Raw genomic sequence first — 15803 nt, forward strand, 5'->3', positions numbered from 1 at the left:
CATGACATTTTTTTCGCGTGAGACCTTGAAATATTGATCTTTCAAAACCAACTTTCTAGATTACACGGTTTAGATTTATGAAGGCTATGCTATGAGGACTAGTAACGATAGCGGAAGAAATTTTTACGGTCATTTTCATAAATGACTGTTTAACGCGTCATTGTAACTGCTTTCCCGTTATTGATTTAATGTAATATATTCATACTTCAGATTAATTATAATCAGTAAATCATAAATAAGTAAACTCATGAATGTTGTCGAGATAATGTAGTAGGAATAAAATGAGATAACTTTAACTTTTGTTTGTTCAGCGTCTTTATTGTTTACTTTTTTAGCAATAAAGATATTTTAAAATATATTTAATGATAACAGCAGAGGCACTTTAGGGTGGTCCTTTGTTTACATTTTAGCTCGTGTTACTAAATATCATTAAGCAAACTCATGCAATGATGGAACAATTCGCTTCAATGCTGCTACATCCTTTGGAGCTTTGTATCATGTATGCCAGGCATATTAAATGTCAAAATGACATGAGCATGTCATATGCTTTAACTTTCGACACGTTGACGACGAATCCCTGTGTATATTTCGTACATAATATCAAGTGCTAACATCAATAGGTTAGGTACATATTTTTTTTAAATAAAAATTGATTTTACCTTATTTTAACTTCTTTTTGTTACAGATTCAAATGTGTTTGATACGATAAACTCATCAAATCGACTAGTGAAGGTAATGTTGTTTCTTAATATGTCATAACTATAGTTTTGTATGTAAATAAGATATTAGGTTCGTCTAGATTCATCATCATTCATAGAAGTTTATTAACTGTTAAATCTCTAAACTAAACTAAAATAACAGATTCAAATACATATATTGCTACTCCTTTTATAATGTTCCCTGCGGAAAAGGATAGAATGTCATTGTTAACTAAGATACAACCATTTACTAAAATAAATAATGAATTATTACGTTAGATATTTTAAAATAATGGCTAGGCTCCATTTCACTTCGACAACTTTCTTCTTTTGTCATTCGATGACTGATGAGTGATGACTATACGGCAGGTAAAAACGCGCGGGCCACAAATTAATATACTGTTGTTATAGATTGAAGTAGGCCTACCTACAAAATACAACATGAAGATTTATGAAACAAGCTATAGAAGCTAAAAGAATTCTTCAAGGTGGAAAATTAATGGACTCGTTTCATTCAATGTAATCACAGCATTCATTAGAGCCCCCACGCAACCGACGCAATGCGTCTCAGAAAATATACGAATTACCTATTCTGGAAAAGGTACTCAGTACTTACCTAGTTTTAAATATGAAATATTACTTTGCAAGTATGTTGAAGATTTCCCACGTCGAACTAAATTTTTCTGCAAAAACCATCACGATTGATATTGAATTTTTTGATAACGTCACTTATCGAGTCACAACTCACAATTTTGGATGTATTTAATTCATCCAAGCTCACAATACAAGTTAACATGCTACAAACAGTTAAATACACAAATACGCACCATATGGTACTTAGGTGTGGTAAGTATGGCAGGCTTAAATGAAATTAAAAATATTATTTCATATAGATTGTAGATAATATGTACTTACCTATCTACTCATCGTTTAAGAAACTTCAAGTTTATCTATTCGTGACTTTATATTTGTAGTGACTTCCATTAGTTTGGAAAACAGATTCTACTGAGGAATTCTAGAAAAATTGCTTTTTTACTTAACTGCCTAAATTTATGTTTTAAAAAAATAGCTAGGTATACATGTCGTTTTACTTAATTTTAGGTGAATGTGGACGAGCCGATTGCGTCCACGCATTTTTGTCATAAAGAATTTCTATTCATCAAAAATATAATAAATTATACTTAATTAATATTAAGTAATCAATCAAAATCGGAGAAAAAGTCAATGGCGTTGGTACGGGGTCATGACTCATAAACGATACCAACGATACATAAAGAAGGTAAAAAAACATTAAACGGTACTTTAGTCTGTATAAATATAGGATTATTGGCCGACTCGAATGAGACGGATGAGTCATTTTCATCCCAAACCGGTGTCTGCCGTCAAGTTCCGATGCATGGTGCGTTCCGATCGAAAAACATGAGGGAAAATATAAAAAAATAGTAACTTTCCTGATGCTTTAATGTAAAATTTAGTGAGTAGGTACCTATACCTACTTACATAATTAGTTTGTGAGTTGTAACTGAGCCACTATAAGAAAATATTATAAATATTTTTTTCCTAAGCAATTTGAAGTAAAAAAGTTATCATTCTAGTTATCCTAAAGAACATTCGAATAGCTAGAAGGTTCGACCCATTTATCGACCGTGGTGCGGTGCACCTAACCTACCTATTAAAATAACCTTGAACACACACCCGCTTTCCCGCAAAACGACCCTAATATTGACTACTTGTAGATAAAATCCAGAATGAAATAGCATTGCCAGAGTGAACTATGTCACGCATGCTTTTCGTACATACTTAGTACCTACTACCTACCTACCTACTTATTCGTCTTTTCTTACTAACAATATCTACCTATATAAAGTAGCCCTTTCCTTTCCTCCATAAATCTTTTCAAAATTTTACAACTTCGCTTAAATTGTCCTATAATATTTACTTTCAGAAACTCATCTAGACCATATTAGGTATATCTATTGTTTAAGTAACTATCAACTAAAATCATCTCTTATTAAAATATTGTGTCGTTGTGTGTGTATTGAACGCGTAAAAGTTAAATTACAATACTTATGTAGGGTAATTGTTCTGTAATACTTAAGGGCTCTTTTCTGGAGCTGCGGCGTTTTGCGCGTTGCGTTTTGCGTCGCGTCTGTGCGTGCAATTCTCCATTTGTGAAGAGGAGTTGCGAGAAACGTAGCGACACAGGCGACGGGGCCCGGCTTGGTGGCCGCGGTGTCATACAATCGTGTGGCAACATAATATGGTCTCGTTTATGAATAACGCCGCGTTTCAAGTAAGCAAGCGCTTCTGCAAAAACGCTCTCATACCTACTTGGCCATAAATATTTGAATTAATAACGCGACCCGACGCACCACGCGACGCACAATCCACTGCGTCTCCAGAATCCTTCTGGAGAGATCCTTATCCAAAGAGCCCTTATAGATCGAAAATAAACTACAAGTATTTATAAAATTGTTAGTGAACGGTGTGCCTACAGTTTAGTAAGTTTCTTCTGAGTTTGGCAACAGCTGTCTCTGCAAAGTTATTACGTAACGCTGCAGGTAGCCGGTGTCACACGTCTTTTTATTGTATTTTAGCCAGACAACACATTCCACAGTACCTACCTACAGTATTTAGTACATATATACGAACCAGTATTGATTGAGTACTATTTTGGAATGAGGATCTAGTGCACTAGTTGCAAGAACGCAGTTCAACTTTCTAAATTGCGCTACCTAAACAACATTATAATATCGATGGCTTATTTCACTACCCACACAATAATATCGATTTTACAGGAGAGCTGTTTTAAGTTTAGATATGGCTAGCCCAAAAATAGTAGATCCTCTACTTATACCTTACCATAAATATAATACCGTCATCAGTTTAGCATCTGGTCGAGAGTAGTGAGCCGATGCAATATTAAACTGTAATTATATTCTCGATAGCGATAGTAATATTGCAGGGGACTTGACCACCAAAACTGATGGGATTTAGAAACTGTTGGTTGTAAATTGATATTCTACCCATCAAGTAAAGACTTTATCTCGAGGACCCAACTCTTCAACTCTTACACTGATGCTGTAAGGAATTGCATTACTAAATTGCGGTGATCCCACGGGATTTAAAAAAAAACCCGTGGGTTTAAGTAAATGTTTAAGTTTTGTATGTACGTATGGTTTAAGTAAATGTTTTTACGGGTACAGACATTATAGCTTGCTTTCTGGGGGCGGGCTACTACGGATAGGCTACTTACTTTTCGACCTAGAAAATCAAAAGTTCCCACTGGATTTTAAAAAATCTCTATCTCATCTAGTTACGAAATATTTATGAAAATTATTTAAACAATAATTAGGTGACTTGACTAACGACACCTGACAATTACAGCTCAGTGGCTTAGTTATTAATGACAAGAATGAGAGTGGTTAGCGGAATATTCCATTGAATCCCGTTAACATGTCGACTAACATTCTTAGATCTCACGGCATGGCGCATTAAACAGTCGGTGGATGAGAAATCGCGAATGACGGTATTCAGAATCTCGATCACATAACTGATACGATCAAAAAAGTCTACTAACACAGTTATTAGCAAAGGCAGAAACGTTTTATTTCCTTTTTCTTGAGTTTTACATTCTCAAGAAAAAGTCTGCACTATTCAAACGATACCTAGGTAAGTCAGTACCCACTACACTACATGGTATTCGAGGGATAGGTCTTTGTAGTTTCAAAGTAGGTACCTAATTACGAGTAGGTACGGTCGGCTTCAGAATTCGAGTAGCAATTCTGCGAAACTATTGCATCAAAAACCTGTCGCACTTATGATCTTTTTCTATAAACACGCCACACACACTGTGCATATAATACCGGTTATGTGCATAACGGTGCCACGCGAATATGATTATTAACGTGCTAAACGACTTACAGCCTTTGACTGTACACCAGCTGACAAGAATTTTCTACTAATCAAGGAGCGATAAGACCATCTTATCTCCGAATGCTTTTTAGACACAAAGCTCCATATTTTGCATTTTTAATTATTAAAGTGGTAAAACATTACATTATAATTGAAGTTAAGTATAGTTTAATAAGTAAAAGAGCAATAGTAGCCAAATTTTCACCACACCCCCTTGTGTATACACTACACTACACACAATATTATGTCATACGCGCACTACATTTAAGCTGAATTTACATTATGAAATTAGTGGCACGAAATTAATATCACTATCAATTGCAAGTGTAAATGTCTTATTTCGTAATGCATTACGTCTTATTTCATAATGCAAGACGTTTACACGTGCAATTGATGAATTGTATATTCCGCTTTAGGAAGGTGCCTACAATATTTTCATCCTGTCTCAAAATTTTATGTTTATTGGGATTGTTCATAAAAAACCAGTTATGTTTTACTTAATAGAAACACTTCTATGCCTACTTGCACCTAGTTTCTCTTATCTACGCCGCGTCGCTGACCTTTATTACCTATTCCAGTACATAAGCAGTGAGCTGTGTAATAGAGGTCACTGATCTACGAGTAGGTAGTTAGGTGCGTCCTTTAAAAACGTGCCACTTCAATTTTTTGCGTGTGTTGATTAGAAGAGCAATTTGGCCCTAATCAAACAAACACCAGTTATTCACTAGTATTACATACGGTTGTATTAAAAAAAACTGACTCTATCTCCGAAGATAATTACCAATCTTCACCAGACCTTCACCAAACTAAAATTTGACCACCTCTGAAGTATGACTTACTAAACAAAAAATAATTAATTATCAAAATCTCTTCATATTTGGGGGAATAATCGCGTAACAAATATACCAAAAAAAGTTTTAAAAAAAACATACAGTCGAATTGAGAACCTCCTCCTTTTTTTGAAATCGGTTAAAAAGAACCACTCGGATGTCGTCGTGGGAGCTTTTCTCGTACATTTTCCACGATTATTAAACCCGCGATGCAACGATACCCCGATTACTTAAACAAAAAAAATCGATATCACTCTCATTCTCACTGTGCTTTAAAACATTATTCAAGCCACTTGGCAGACATCTTGACCTATTCGAGAAGCTCGTGAGACACACTTTCAGTTAGAAGGTGACTTATTTTGTGCAAAATTCTTGATAACTGCCCCAGATAAGAAAGAATAATATTATTTATAAGTTCTAAATCTGCCTAGCTTTGCAGCTTCTAAACAAATTACCTATTCAAATACCTACTATAATAATACCAAAATATGGCCCGCGACTCCGAAAATCGTGGGAACTCGTGGGAACTCTTTGCTTTTCCGGGATAAAAAGTCGCCGAAGTCGATTTCCGGGGCGTAAGCTACCTCTGTACCAAATTTCATATAGGTAGTCGGTTAAACGGATAGACCCTTAAGAATCCCGTAGGAACTCTTTGATTTTCCGGGATAAAAAGTAGCCTATGTCCATCTCCGGGTTGTAAGCTAACTCTGTACCTTTCATTAAAATCGGTTCAGCGGTTGAGCCGTGGAAGCCGTGAAGCAGTAGCAGACACACTTTCGCATTTATAATATTAAGTATGGATTGATGAAACTTTTCTATAAAATATTCTATACTTTTAATGTTAGGAATCGAATGATATATGTATCACTGTAGAGACTCGGTATTATCACCAGCAGGACAGTCTGAACTGTCTTGAGAACCGATAAAGATACCTAACTACATTCATTTCTGATATTCGGGTTTCGTGACATGTTGAGCATAATACCACATAATACTGAACATGCTGACGAATACGATAATGGGTTCGCAACCGTGAGACTTAACCTTGAACTGTTCAGCTTAGCAAATGTATTAGTTTAGTAGAGTGCAGAGGTTAGAGTTATCAGAACTTACGTGATGGCCCTATGATAGATAGACCCTATAGGATCTTATAGATAGATAGTTCCCGTATTCTAAATTCTTATTGGGGAGGAAAATGACTATTTACTCAATTTTATGGTTAACCAATAGTTACTCCTGCAATGTCTTGGTCCACATTTTATAAATAAATCTTATTATTAGAGCGTCACAGGAGACAAGCACAGAAGCTTCGCAACAATGCGTAGGATTCTTGTAGTCATTTTTAGCCTACAAACCCACGGGGTGGCCATTCATGTGTCCTGCACATTATCCAAATGGCTTATAAAAACAAAATCGAAAGACTCAAAATATCCTTTACAAGACTTTTTGCTTCGTGCCGTTTTTAGAGTTCCGTACCCGAAGGATGTCAACAGGACCCTATTACTATGTCTGTCAGCAGGCTGTATCTCGTGAACTGTAATACTCGTAGCTAGAGAGCTGAAATTTTTACAGAATGTGTATTTCTATTGCCGCTATAACACCAAATAATAAACATTTCATAATGGCTGCCATGAAAATTTAAAAAATAAATAAAGAGTTATTTCTTGTCTGACGGTACGGAATGGAACCCTGCGTGTGCAAGTGTGAGTCGCACTTGACCGATTATTGAAAATACCTACGTTAAAAGTTTGCTTCTTTTAAGCAACCTGTATTGATTGTCCGAGTCAGAAGAAATAATAACATCTCGAATAATAAATAATAATATAATAATAATCGAATGTAATACCATGACCATACCTTTTGCCCGCAACTTTTCCGACGTGAAATTATATTGCACTGATCAAAGTTGGAACAAATGTAATTCCCAGTGTTATTGGTGATTGATGATTCACATACACACAAATAAACAGACAATACAAATAAACGAGAATAGGAGTAGATAGGTACCTAACTAGACGAATCATCAGGATAACATTGCGTGCGTAGTGCGTACTTCATTGCGAATTTCAGTTTTGGATTTCTTTATAGTTAAGTGCAATTCATTGATCTATTAGTATGATTACAATTTACATGTACATACCTATTTGCAAAACATGTAACGTGTAACCTATTTTCTGATTCTGTCAAGAACTATATCCATTTTAACTATAGGTAGGTACCTACCTACGAGTACGTTAACTAGTAAGTACGTCATACGTTCCGAGCTGGGTTGGTACTGGTACTCACCCATTATCTAAAACGACACTACGAACAGTTCCGCAATTGTTTCATGCGTGCTCATTCTCTGTGATAACTCCTACGACGGACGACTGATAGCGATAAGGGTTCACTAACGTTTTTTTTTTCATTGACTAGGTGGATAGACGTCGCGGTAACTGGCATGGGTGCGCGGTGAGTGTTCGATCGCTGCAACAAAATGACAGAGGGCGAGAAACAGCAGAGCGCGGGCGGGGCGAACGCCGCACCGCAACACAGAAAAGGACACAGGTGAGGACACTGCATTCAATTAATTAATTTATTTATTTAAAAAAAAGGTTGACGACCTCGTCTGGTGTAGTCGCCCTCGCCACATTCGACGCGACGTGGTTGGTGTTGGGTTTTGTCGTTTATTTTTGGTCATAGCAAATACTACTATTAAAAATGAAGAGAGTAACTTCTGAAGCTCCCTTCTCAGTGTATTTTTCTTTCCGAATAGAGATAATGACTTCTAGTCAAATCAGTGACTTTTTGTCGAACGTCGAAACGCTCGCTTAGCAGAGGATCATGTATGAAATTCACAGATGTGGATGTGACATAAACATTTGAAATAATTTGACGTACTTTTTTAACTTAAAACTAACAGCGATGGATTTAACGAATTTTAGAAGACCCTCTATTTAATAATTCCTTAGGAATAATTTTTATTATTATTTTTGACATAGGCATCAGCCCAATTCATGGTAGAGTCACTATAAAGCTTTGCACGTGTAGTTTTTTAAAAACGCCTGAAGCTTTAGGGTTACCTATGTACTGTATGAAACTAATTAATTTGACTTGAAAAAATCGCGTAGCGTCGAGAAGGGTGTTATTTAAAAGTATGTTTTCAGCTGTAGTAGACGAGGTTGTAGAGGAGGCCATGAACCTTTTTATTTTATTATTTAAGCTAAAGAAAGATAAAGTATGAATCTTGAAGTATGAATCCAATGTGAATGCGCTACGCATTCGTCTCAGTTTATATGTCGCGGCACGACAATAACGACGATCGAGATAGTAAAATCAACATAGTAATAATATGTATCTTACTTTAATGTAGTGTTAAAAAATTGCCTTCCGCCATCTATGGATATGAAAGATAATGATGATGATCGATATGAAAATGTTTTCCATATCTAAGTACAAAACTGTTCACAATTTATCTTTTGCAAATAGAAACAACTTTTAAAGCTACTTACTTAAAAAACTCAAATACGCTCTACAGTTTTGTTTTTAACTTACCTTTATGATTGGTTAAAATTATGAGTTTTTATTTAACTTGGAGCAAAATTGGCCTTGCCTTTCGTAATTGTCAAACTAAAAATAATCCCATTATTCTATTTGGCACAAGCATGGACGTATTGTTTATATACTATCTCTATGGGCACAAGAGGCACAGCGAAAAATAATATAATGAAATGAGTAGCAACAATGTATTGAATTGTTTACCTGATAAGGAACAAAGACGGAATTCAGGTCTCGTAAATTGAGCTTAGAACTTGAATATTGTAATTTAATTATTTTACAAGTTTCCCAGCCTTTTTAATCTCGCGATCTCATGAGAACTCCGAAAATAATGGCAATAACTTTACGATTCACTTAAAAGATTAGACTATTATTTATTTTTATTTTCGATTTATCAGTACCTATTTGGATTTAAATGGCAAATTAATTACCTACTTAAATACTTATATGTATGAAATGTTATCTTGGTAGTAAGTACAGTCTATGTTTACTTAATTATTTATTAAACCTATAATCCACTTACAGCTTGTATCCGTATAATTATTAGCTTTTTACACACAGTACACATCATATCGAATACAAGAACGTAATCTTTAGCCTGTTAGTAATATTATAAAGCGGAAATATTTGTTTGTTTGTAATCGATAAACTATTGAACCGATTTTAATAATTCTTTTTCCTTAGAAATAATTCTTCTTTCACCATTAAGCTTCTTTATCCAGAAGTATAATAATGACAATAAAAAAGCCCTTTATTTACTGAACTTAACAAAATGAAGTTTTACAAGATATTGTTTGAGTATAAAACTATAAGTACCTAGATATTATTCTATTAACTAGTACATTCTTTAATAACATTTAGAAGTATAAATAACTTTATATGCGAAGACGCGGACAAAAGCTAGTTGTGAATATAATTAGGTCTGCCGTCTGACTAATACCCATTACAGGGTTACATCCTCTGATCTCGTACCAACCACGAGATAACGTTGTCACCGTATCTGATATCGTAGTTAGCGACACCTGGCCCACATTCGCACCTAATCGCACCTTCCATGCTATCGGACAATGTTCTAGGTTTAGTCATTTTCGTGTAGTTTTGAGTATCAGAACACGAAAAATATGAATATACAGTTTTGATCCACCATTTACTTACATTGTGTCATGAGTTCACGGCTCGAGAAAGTGAAATCCGCAAAGGCCTTAGCGTTATAATGACGTCATTGCGGTCGCGAAATTGTGTCGCGTTGTGATGTGAACATGCTTTAGTTTGGAAATTGTGTTTTTCTTTTGTTGTTTGCGCTCACAATATGTCGGATGTAACAGCTGAGCAGCTTCGATTACTGTTGGAAAGGTACCGCTATCGATACACGTTACACATGTGCTGTCCTCTTTTGTCTTTGTTTCATTCTGCACACTTTCCTGAGAAGTTTAAAGGTATAATGTATTATTATCATAAAAGTCCATTAGCAATAAAACTTGCAGAAACCTGCTGTCATTGTCATGTCAATTCATTTTCTGCACACTACAAAAGCAGATGTGAACTTGCTGCGAGTGTTTATTACTAGTGGACACTTAGCTTTAAGATTGTAAAGCTATGTATTAAGTTTTACTTACCAATAATTTTTAACATTAATAGGATTTAGGGACACCTTTTCATGCGGCCAAATAATGCAACATTTCGTAGAACTTAGAGCTTCTTAATATTGAAAACCGAGATGTTGTACCTATATGTATCTGGCAATGCCAAAACAACATTCACGTATTAAATATTCACGAAGTTCTTAAGAACTCAGTCGTTTCAGTTACTCGGCCGTTAGTTAGGATTTAAAAAATAATTGAATATTCACCTTGTTGGTTAGGAGGCAAGAATCGATGTACGCGATGACGGGCCTATACGCCGAGTCAGGGTGCGCCGAGGGCGACGCGGCCGGCCCCAGCACGCCGCCGATGCCCGCGCACCCCTCCCACCCGCCAAGGGAGTCCACCAAGTGCCACAGCAGGAACCCTTCTGCTGGAATATGCGACAGGTAATAACGTAAACCTTGGCGCAAGTGAAGCTGAGCTGCAACGTCTTTAAAAGTTAAATCTAAGCTGTATTCACTTACCAACGTCACCACCATATCAGCTTTTCTAAATCAATCACGCTAACTGCCCAAAAAAGCCCAAAGAAAAAAAAACTGCGTCACTTCGCAATTTTGGCCAACATTAGAGGCAAGCTAGTTGTGACGGTTCACGGTACTAGGTATTGCTTTTCGCCTCCCACGCACGCCGCACCAGACGTGACCTTGAAAATAGACCGTGCAGTTAGTTTATTTTCTTGGCGCAAGCTTTATCTACATTTGCTGGTTAATTTTGGATCCTTTATTTGTGAGGACGAAGCTACGAGTATGACGGTGTACGAGTTCGTCTATGCTAACAATCACGACTCTCAATCCGCTAACGCATATCCCGTACTTATTCCTTCAATTCGCACCGTCCGCATCAATCAGACCGAAATTGTCTATGTCTACTACGCAACTAAGACCGCGTGGTCTTCCGGGTTATCTAAGTGACAAATTACTGTATGAATAGGTACCATATCCGGTGATAATTTTTTCTCAGAATGATGTTGTTTTGCACGTGTTAATATTCAATGTTTTTACACGGTATTTACATACTACGAGTAGGTAGACCGTATCTAATCTACATGAACATTTTCACATAGCTACAATACATACTATGAAGTCACGCTTTGTGCCGATATTATTTATTGAGTTGATTTTAAACTTAAGCGCTGTTTTGGCTATTTTATTTAAGAGTTCAAGTTAAGATCAAATGTTATCACATTGACTACCCTGAAAATCATTATCTTAATTTCGTCGTAACTAAAGTATCTTCAAACCTTATCAGACAATTTTACGTAAATTTGGTATAGTAAATTGACAAATATTATCAGGTGGCATTGACACAAAGTACCTAATAAAATTAGGTACATCGATTTATGTGGTTATGGTGAAAAAAAATTGTTTTTACAGAGAGAAGGAGCGAGAAAAAGAGAAACCGCACCAGATATTTCCCGAAATATTGGACATTCCTCATGACGCACGAGATTGCGGAATCCTGTCTTGGAGACCGCTTTTTATTCAGAGATTTTCTAGTATTAAAGTAAGAATTTTGTGACTTTAAGGCGTCGATTCCACTGCCAGAGCTCTGAACGATTTTACTGTTTCGTGTTTATGTAATCTATACGATGATGCTTTGACCTCAAACCACAAAAAGTTCTCGGTCGCAACTATCAAATTGACGCACATATTTTGTATTTGACGGGTCAATGCTGAAAGCGAAAAAATAAACTTTGAACTTAAAATTGGCAGAGAAATCGACGCGCGACGATAGCGACTATTATTATTAAATGGAAACAAAACTACCTGTTATTTTCCGTTTGTTACGCTTTTATTGATCTTAAATCTTAATTTGATCTGCTTGGTTATCGATATTTCCATAATGTAAAAACGAAAGTGTGTCTGTCTGTTTATGGTGCGACTCAACCACTGTACCAATCTAGACGCAGAAATAGGTTGAATCCTGGAGGTGGAACCTATACCTTGATCCTAAAAAATAGAAGAGTTGCCAAAGGATTTTGAAAAAACCTTTAATCCACACACGGAGGAGTCGCAGTCATCAGCTTACATAAAATATTTAATTTACAAAAGTCTAATTAAATCGTATTAATCGCAGTAGGCAATAGGTATGTGTTACACCCCTTGGCAGTTGAACCGATTTGTAATGTACATATTTTCTTTTACAGGTGTTTGTATTTTTCCTGTCGTTCCTAGTAACATTGCAACAGGCATTAAGCTCGGGCTACATAAACTCTGTGATCACGACAATCGAGAAACGATTCGAAATACCCTCAAGTCTCTCGGGTCTCATAGCGAGCAGTTATGAGATCGGTAACGTTATTACCGTTATATTCGTCTCATATCTTGGAAGCAGGAGGCACATTCCCGTTTGGATTGCTGTTGGTAAGGATATTTACTTTATTAATAATAATGATTAGCGAACTGGCGAACAAAAAGAGTGAAATTACACTTCTGAACAAACCATTTTTTTTTTCTTTTAATTCGACCGTTTTCAGCCCACAGAATACAAATTTGAACTTAGGTTCTATTTCCACGCAATACGGCTTAAAACTGTGCTAAAATCAGTACAAAGTTCGTGATTTCGATCAAAATTGATATAATTAGACTTAGCTAAAAAGTTTCAACAGCTTTTATCTAATTTTTTGCTATTCCTTTAAAATTCATTTCGTGCAATTACATCGTTTTGTTCGCCAGCTCCTCAATACATTAATTAGATCTGTTGATATGAAAAGTGAAATTATTTCGCAATAATGTAGACGAGAAGTCAAATACTTTCTGATATGATTATAATACGATTTTGTAATGCATAAAGCATGAAAAAGGTACTCATTTCTCTAACTCGTGTGGTCCCAGATCAATAATAAATCTTGAGAAGCACTGGGAGTACATAAGTGCTTTTAGATTGGCACTAAATGTTTATGTGATTTATGTTCTGAACGAAACGTTAGTAAAAGCATTAGCTGATATCAAGCTTCAAAATTTGTATATGTACTAACTATATTTGCTTTATAAAATAACCGAAAGTCAAAATGGTCGCCACAATTTTTGCCATTGATTGATTAATAGTTTCACTTGCGGTCTTCTACTAACTTCACTCCTTCCACAGGGAATATTGTGGAAAGGATATCACTAATTTTCATAATCATCAGCCTATTTACGTCCACTGCAGAACATATCCCATTCCGAGAGCGCCCCAGCACAGATCGCACCAGCAATAGTTTAGACAGGACAAGGATATCTGTATACAATCCGTTTCCTGAATGCCCTTCTGATTTCAGTTTTCCTTTCCCCTTTTAATACTTTAAAGTTCAAGTGAATAAGTATCTTGTGAGCAAGTGCGCTCCACTTTAGGTTGCATCATCACTTGCCAGCAGGTCAGATTGCAGCCAATCGCTTTTCTACGAAAAGAAATATGTAGAATGAACACTAGAAACTTTCTGATCGTTCTAAGTAAAATCTAGAAATATCAAAAGGGGTGTTTATACGATTGTACGTTTCAGGTGCGGTTATCATGGGTATCGGTTCATTGGTGTTCGTCGTGCCACATTTCATAGCGGAAGCGAACAGCGAAATGTTAATGAATAACAAGTCCGATGATAATATCTGTCGATTGCCGCGCGCGCTGGAACAAGACATGAGCGGTCTCGGGAGACTGTCCCAAGGCCTGCCGCCGGCCAACTTGAGGCCTGACAACTGTATCAAGGTAAATTGGTTTATTTTCTCGTTGTTTTCTGTAGAAGCCCTCAGTTCCATCTATCAACAAATTGGCATAGGCTCATAAATGTTCGTCGTGCCACATTTTATAGAGGAAGCGAACGTCCGTCACGTCCGCGTCGGATGATAATAATATCTGTCGATTGATGCGCTAGAACACTTGATTTCACTTGAGAACAAGACATAAGCGGCCACTGGAGACTATCTTACCTTATCAAGGTAAATTAAACTTTATCAAGGTATAGTACGCGACTCGTTGGGATGGCAATATGAGGTGGGGGGACGCCCCGCACATCTGCACGTCACCCGCGCTCACCCAAAGCGGTTTAGAGCAGCAGCTATGCAGGGCGTCCCCACCCCGGTTGCCATCTCAACCTGTCGCGCACTATAGTTTTCTGTAGAAGCTGTCGGTCCCATCTATCAACAAATGAGTATAAGCTCATTGGTATTCGTCGTGCCATAATATCTTCGTGGCTTAAGTGGTCACGGCAGACTATCTCAAGGCCCTGCGTCAGTTAACTTGTGGTCCGATAATAACTGTATCAAGGTAAATGGTGTATTTGCTTGTAGTTTTGCTGTGGAAGCCTTCAGCCTCATTAATCAACAAAATAATAAACGTAGAGTTCAAGGTTAAGGTCGTAACAGTCGATCTCTTCAATAATATTAAATAGGTACCTACTCAGCGAAAAATCTTTCTTAAACTCGAATATATTAATCAAAATATGTTTTCATTAATTAAAATATTGCTTCTTTCGGATATGAAATCTTCACAATCAAATCAATATCTTCGGATATCAAATCTTTGGACTCAATTTCAATTTTGAGTACAGCTTTAGGCTGTTTTGCTTTGAAAGATAGCTTTGAACTCTTTTCAGGGTATCGTACCTCAAAAGAAAAAAGGAACCCTTATAGGATCACTTTGTTGTCTGTCTGTCTATCGTGTCTGTCAAGAAAACCTATAAAATACTTCCCGTTGACCTAAAATCATATTTGGCAGGTACGTAGGTCTTATAGCACAAGTAAAGGAAAAATCCGAAAACCGGAGACAGAGAGACGGACAAAAAAGTGACCCAAAAAAATAAGGGTTCTGTTTTTTCTTTTGAAGTACGGAACCCTAAAAAGATAAAGCTAGCTTTACTTAGTTATAACAGTATTAAATTTCTTAATCCCTCATAATGCTATATTTACCGCAGCGATAAACGTGTGAGGAAAAACACCTGCTACACTCGTTAGAGTACCTAAACAATGGAAGAGAATAAATTAACTCCATATTGTTGCAGAGTTCGCCCAGCACCTTCGTGCCTGTGATGGTGTTCGTGGTGGCGCAACTGTTGCTCGGTTGCGGCGGCTCCCCGCTGCTGACCCTGGGCACCACTTATGTTGACGATCATGTGCGACCCGAGTCGTCGAGCATGTATATTGGTAAGTATATACAACAACCCATCACCGGTCACTATTTAGAATGGGTCTCCTGTCAGAATGAGA

General features: G+C 36.6%; 1 protein-coding gene across 2 annotated transcripts in view; it reads left to right on the forward strand.

Annotated features, from left to right (window-relative positions):
* LOC123876107 (solute carrier organic anion transporter family member 5A1-like) overlaps positions 1–15803 on the forward strand; it is a 48522-nt gene that overhangs the window by 20966 nt on the left and 11753 nt on the right. For both annotated transcript variants that reach the window (XM_045922247.1, XM_045922256.1), the window contains 7 exons: positions 686–732; positions 7859–7990; positions 10842–11009; positions 11997–12126; positions 12770–12986; positions 14105–14307; positions 15599–15740. In XM_045922247.1, the coding sequence (XP_045778203.1) occupies positions 7920–7990; positions 10842–11009; positions 11997–12126; positions 12770–12986; positions 14105–14307; positions 15599–15740 (931 nt within the window). In that variant the 5' untranslated portion in view covers positions 686–732; positions 7859–7919. The remainder of the gene's footprint in view (positions 1–685; positions 733–7858; positions 7991–10841; positions 11010–11996; positions 12127–12769; positions 12987–14104; positions 14308–15598; positions 15741–15803) is intronic.

This window comes from Maniola jurtina, chromosome 2, assembly GCF_905333055.1.
Source record: "Maniola jurtina chromosome 2, ilManJurt1.1, whole genome shotgun sequence".
Taxonomy (NCBI): domain Eukaryota; kingdom Metazoa; phylum Arthropoda; class Insecta; order Lepidoptera; family Nymphalidae; genus Maniola; species Maniola jurtina.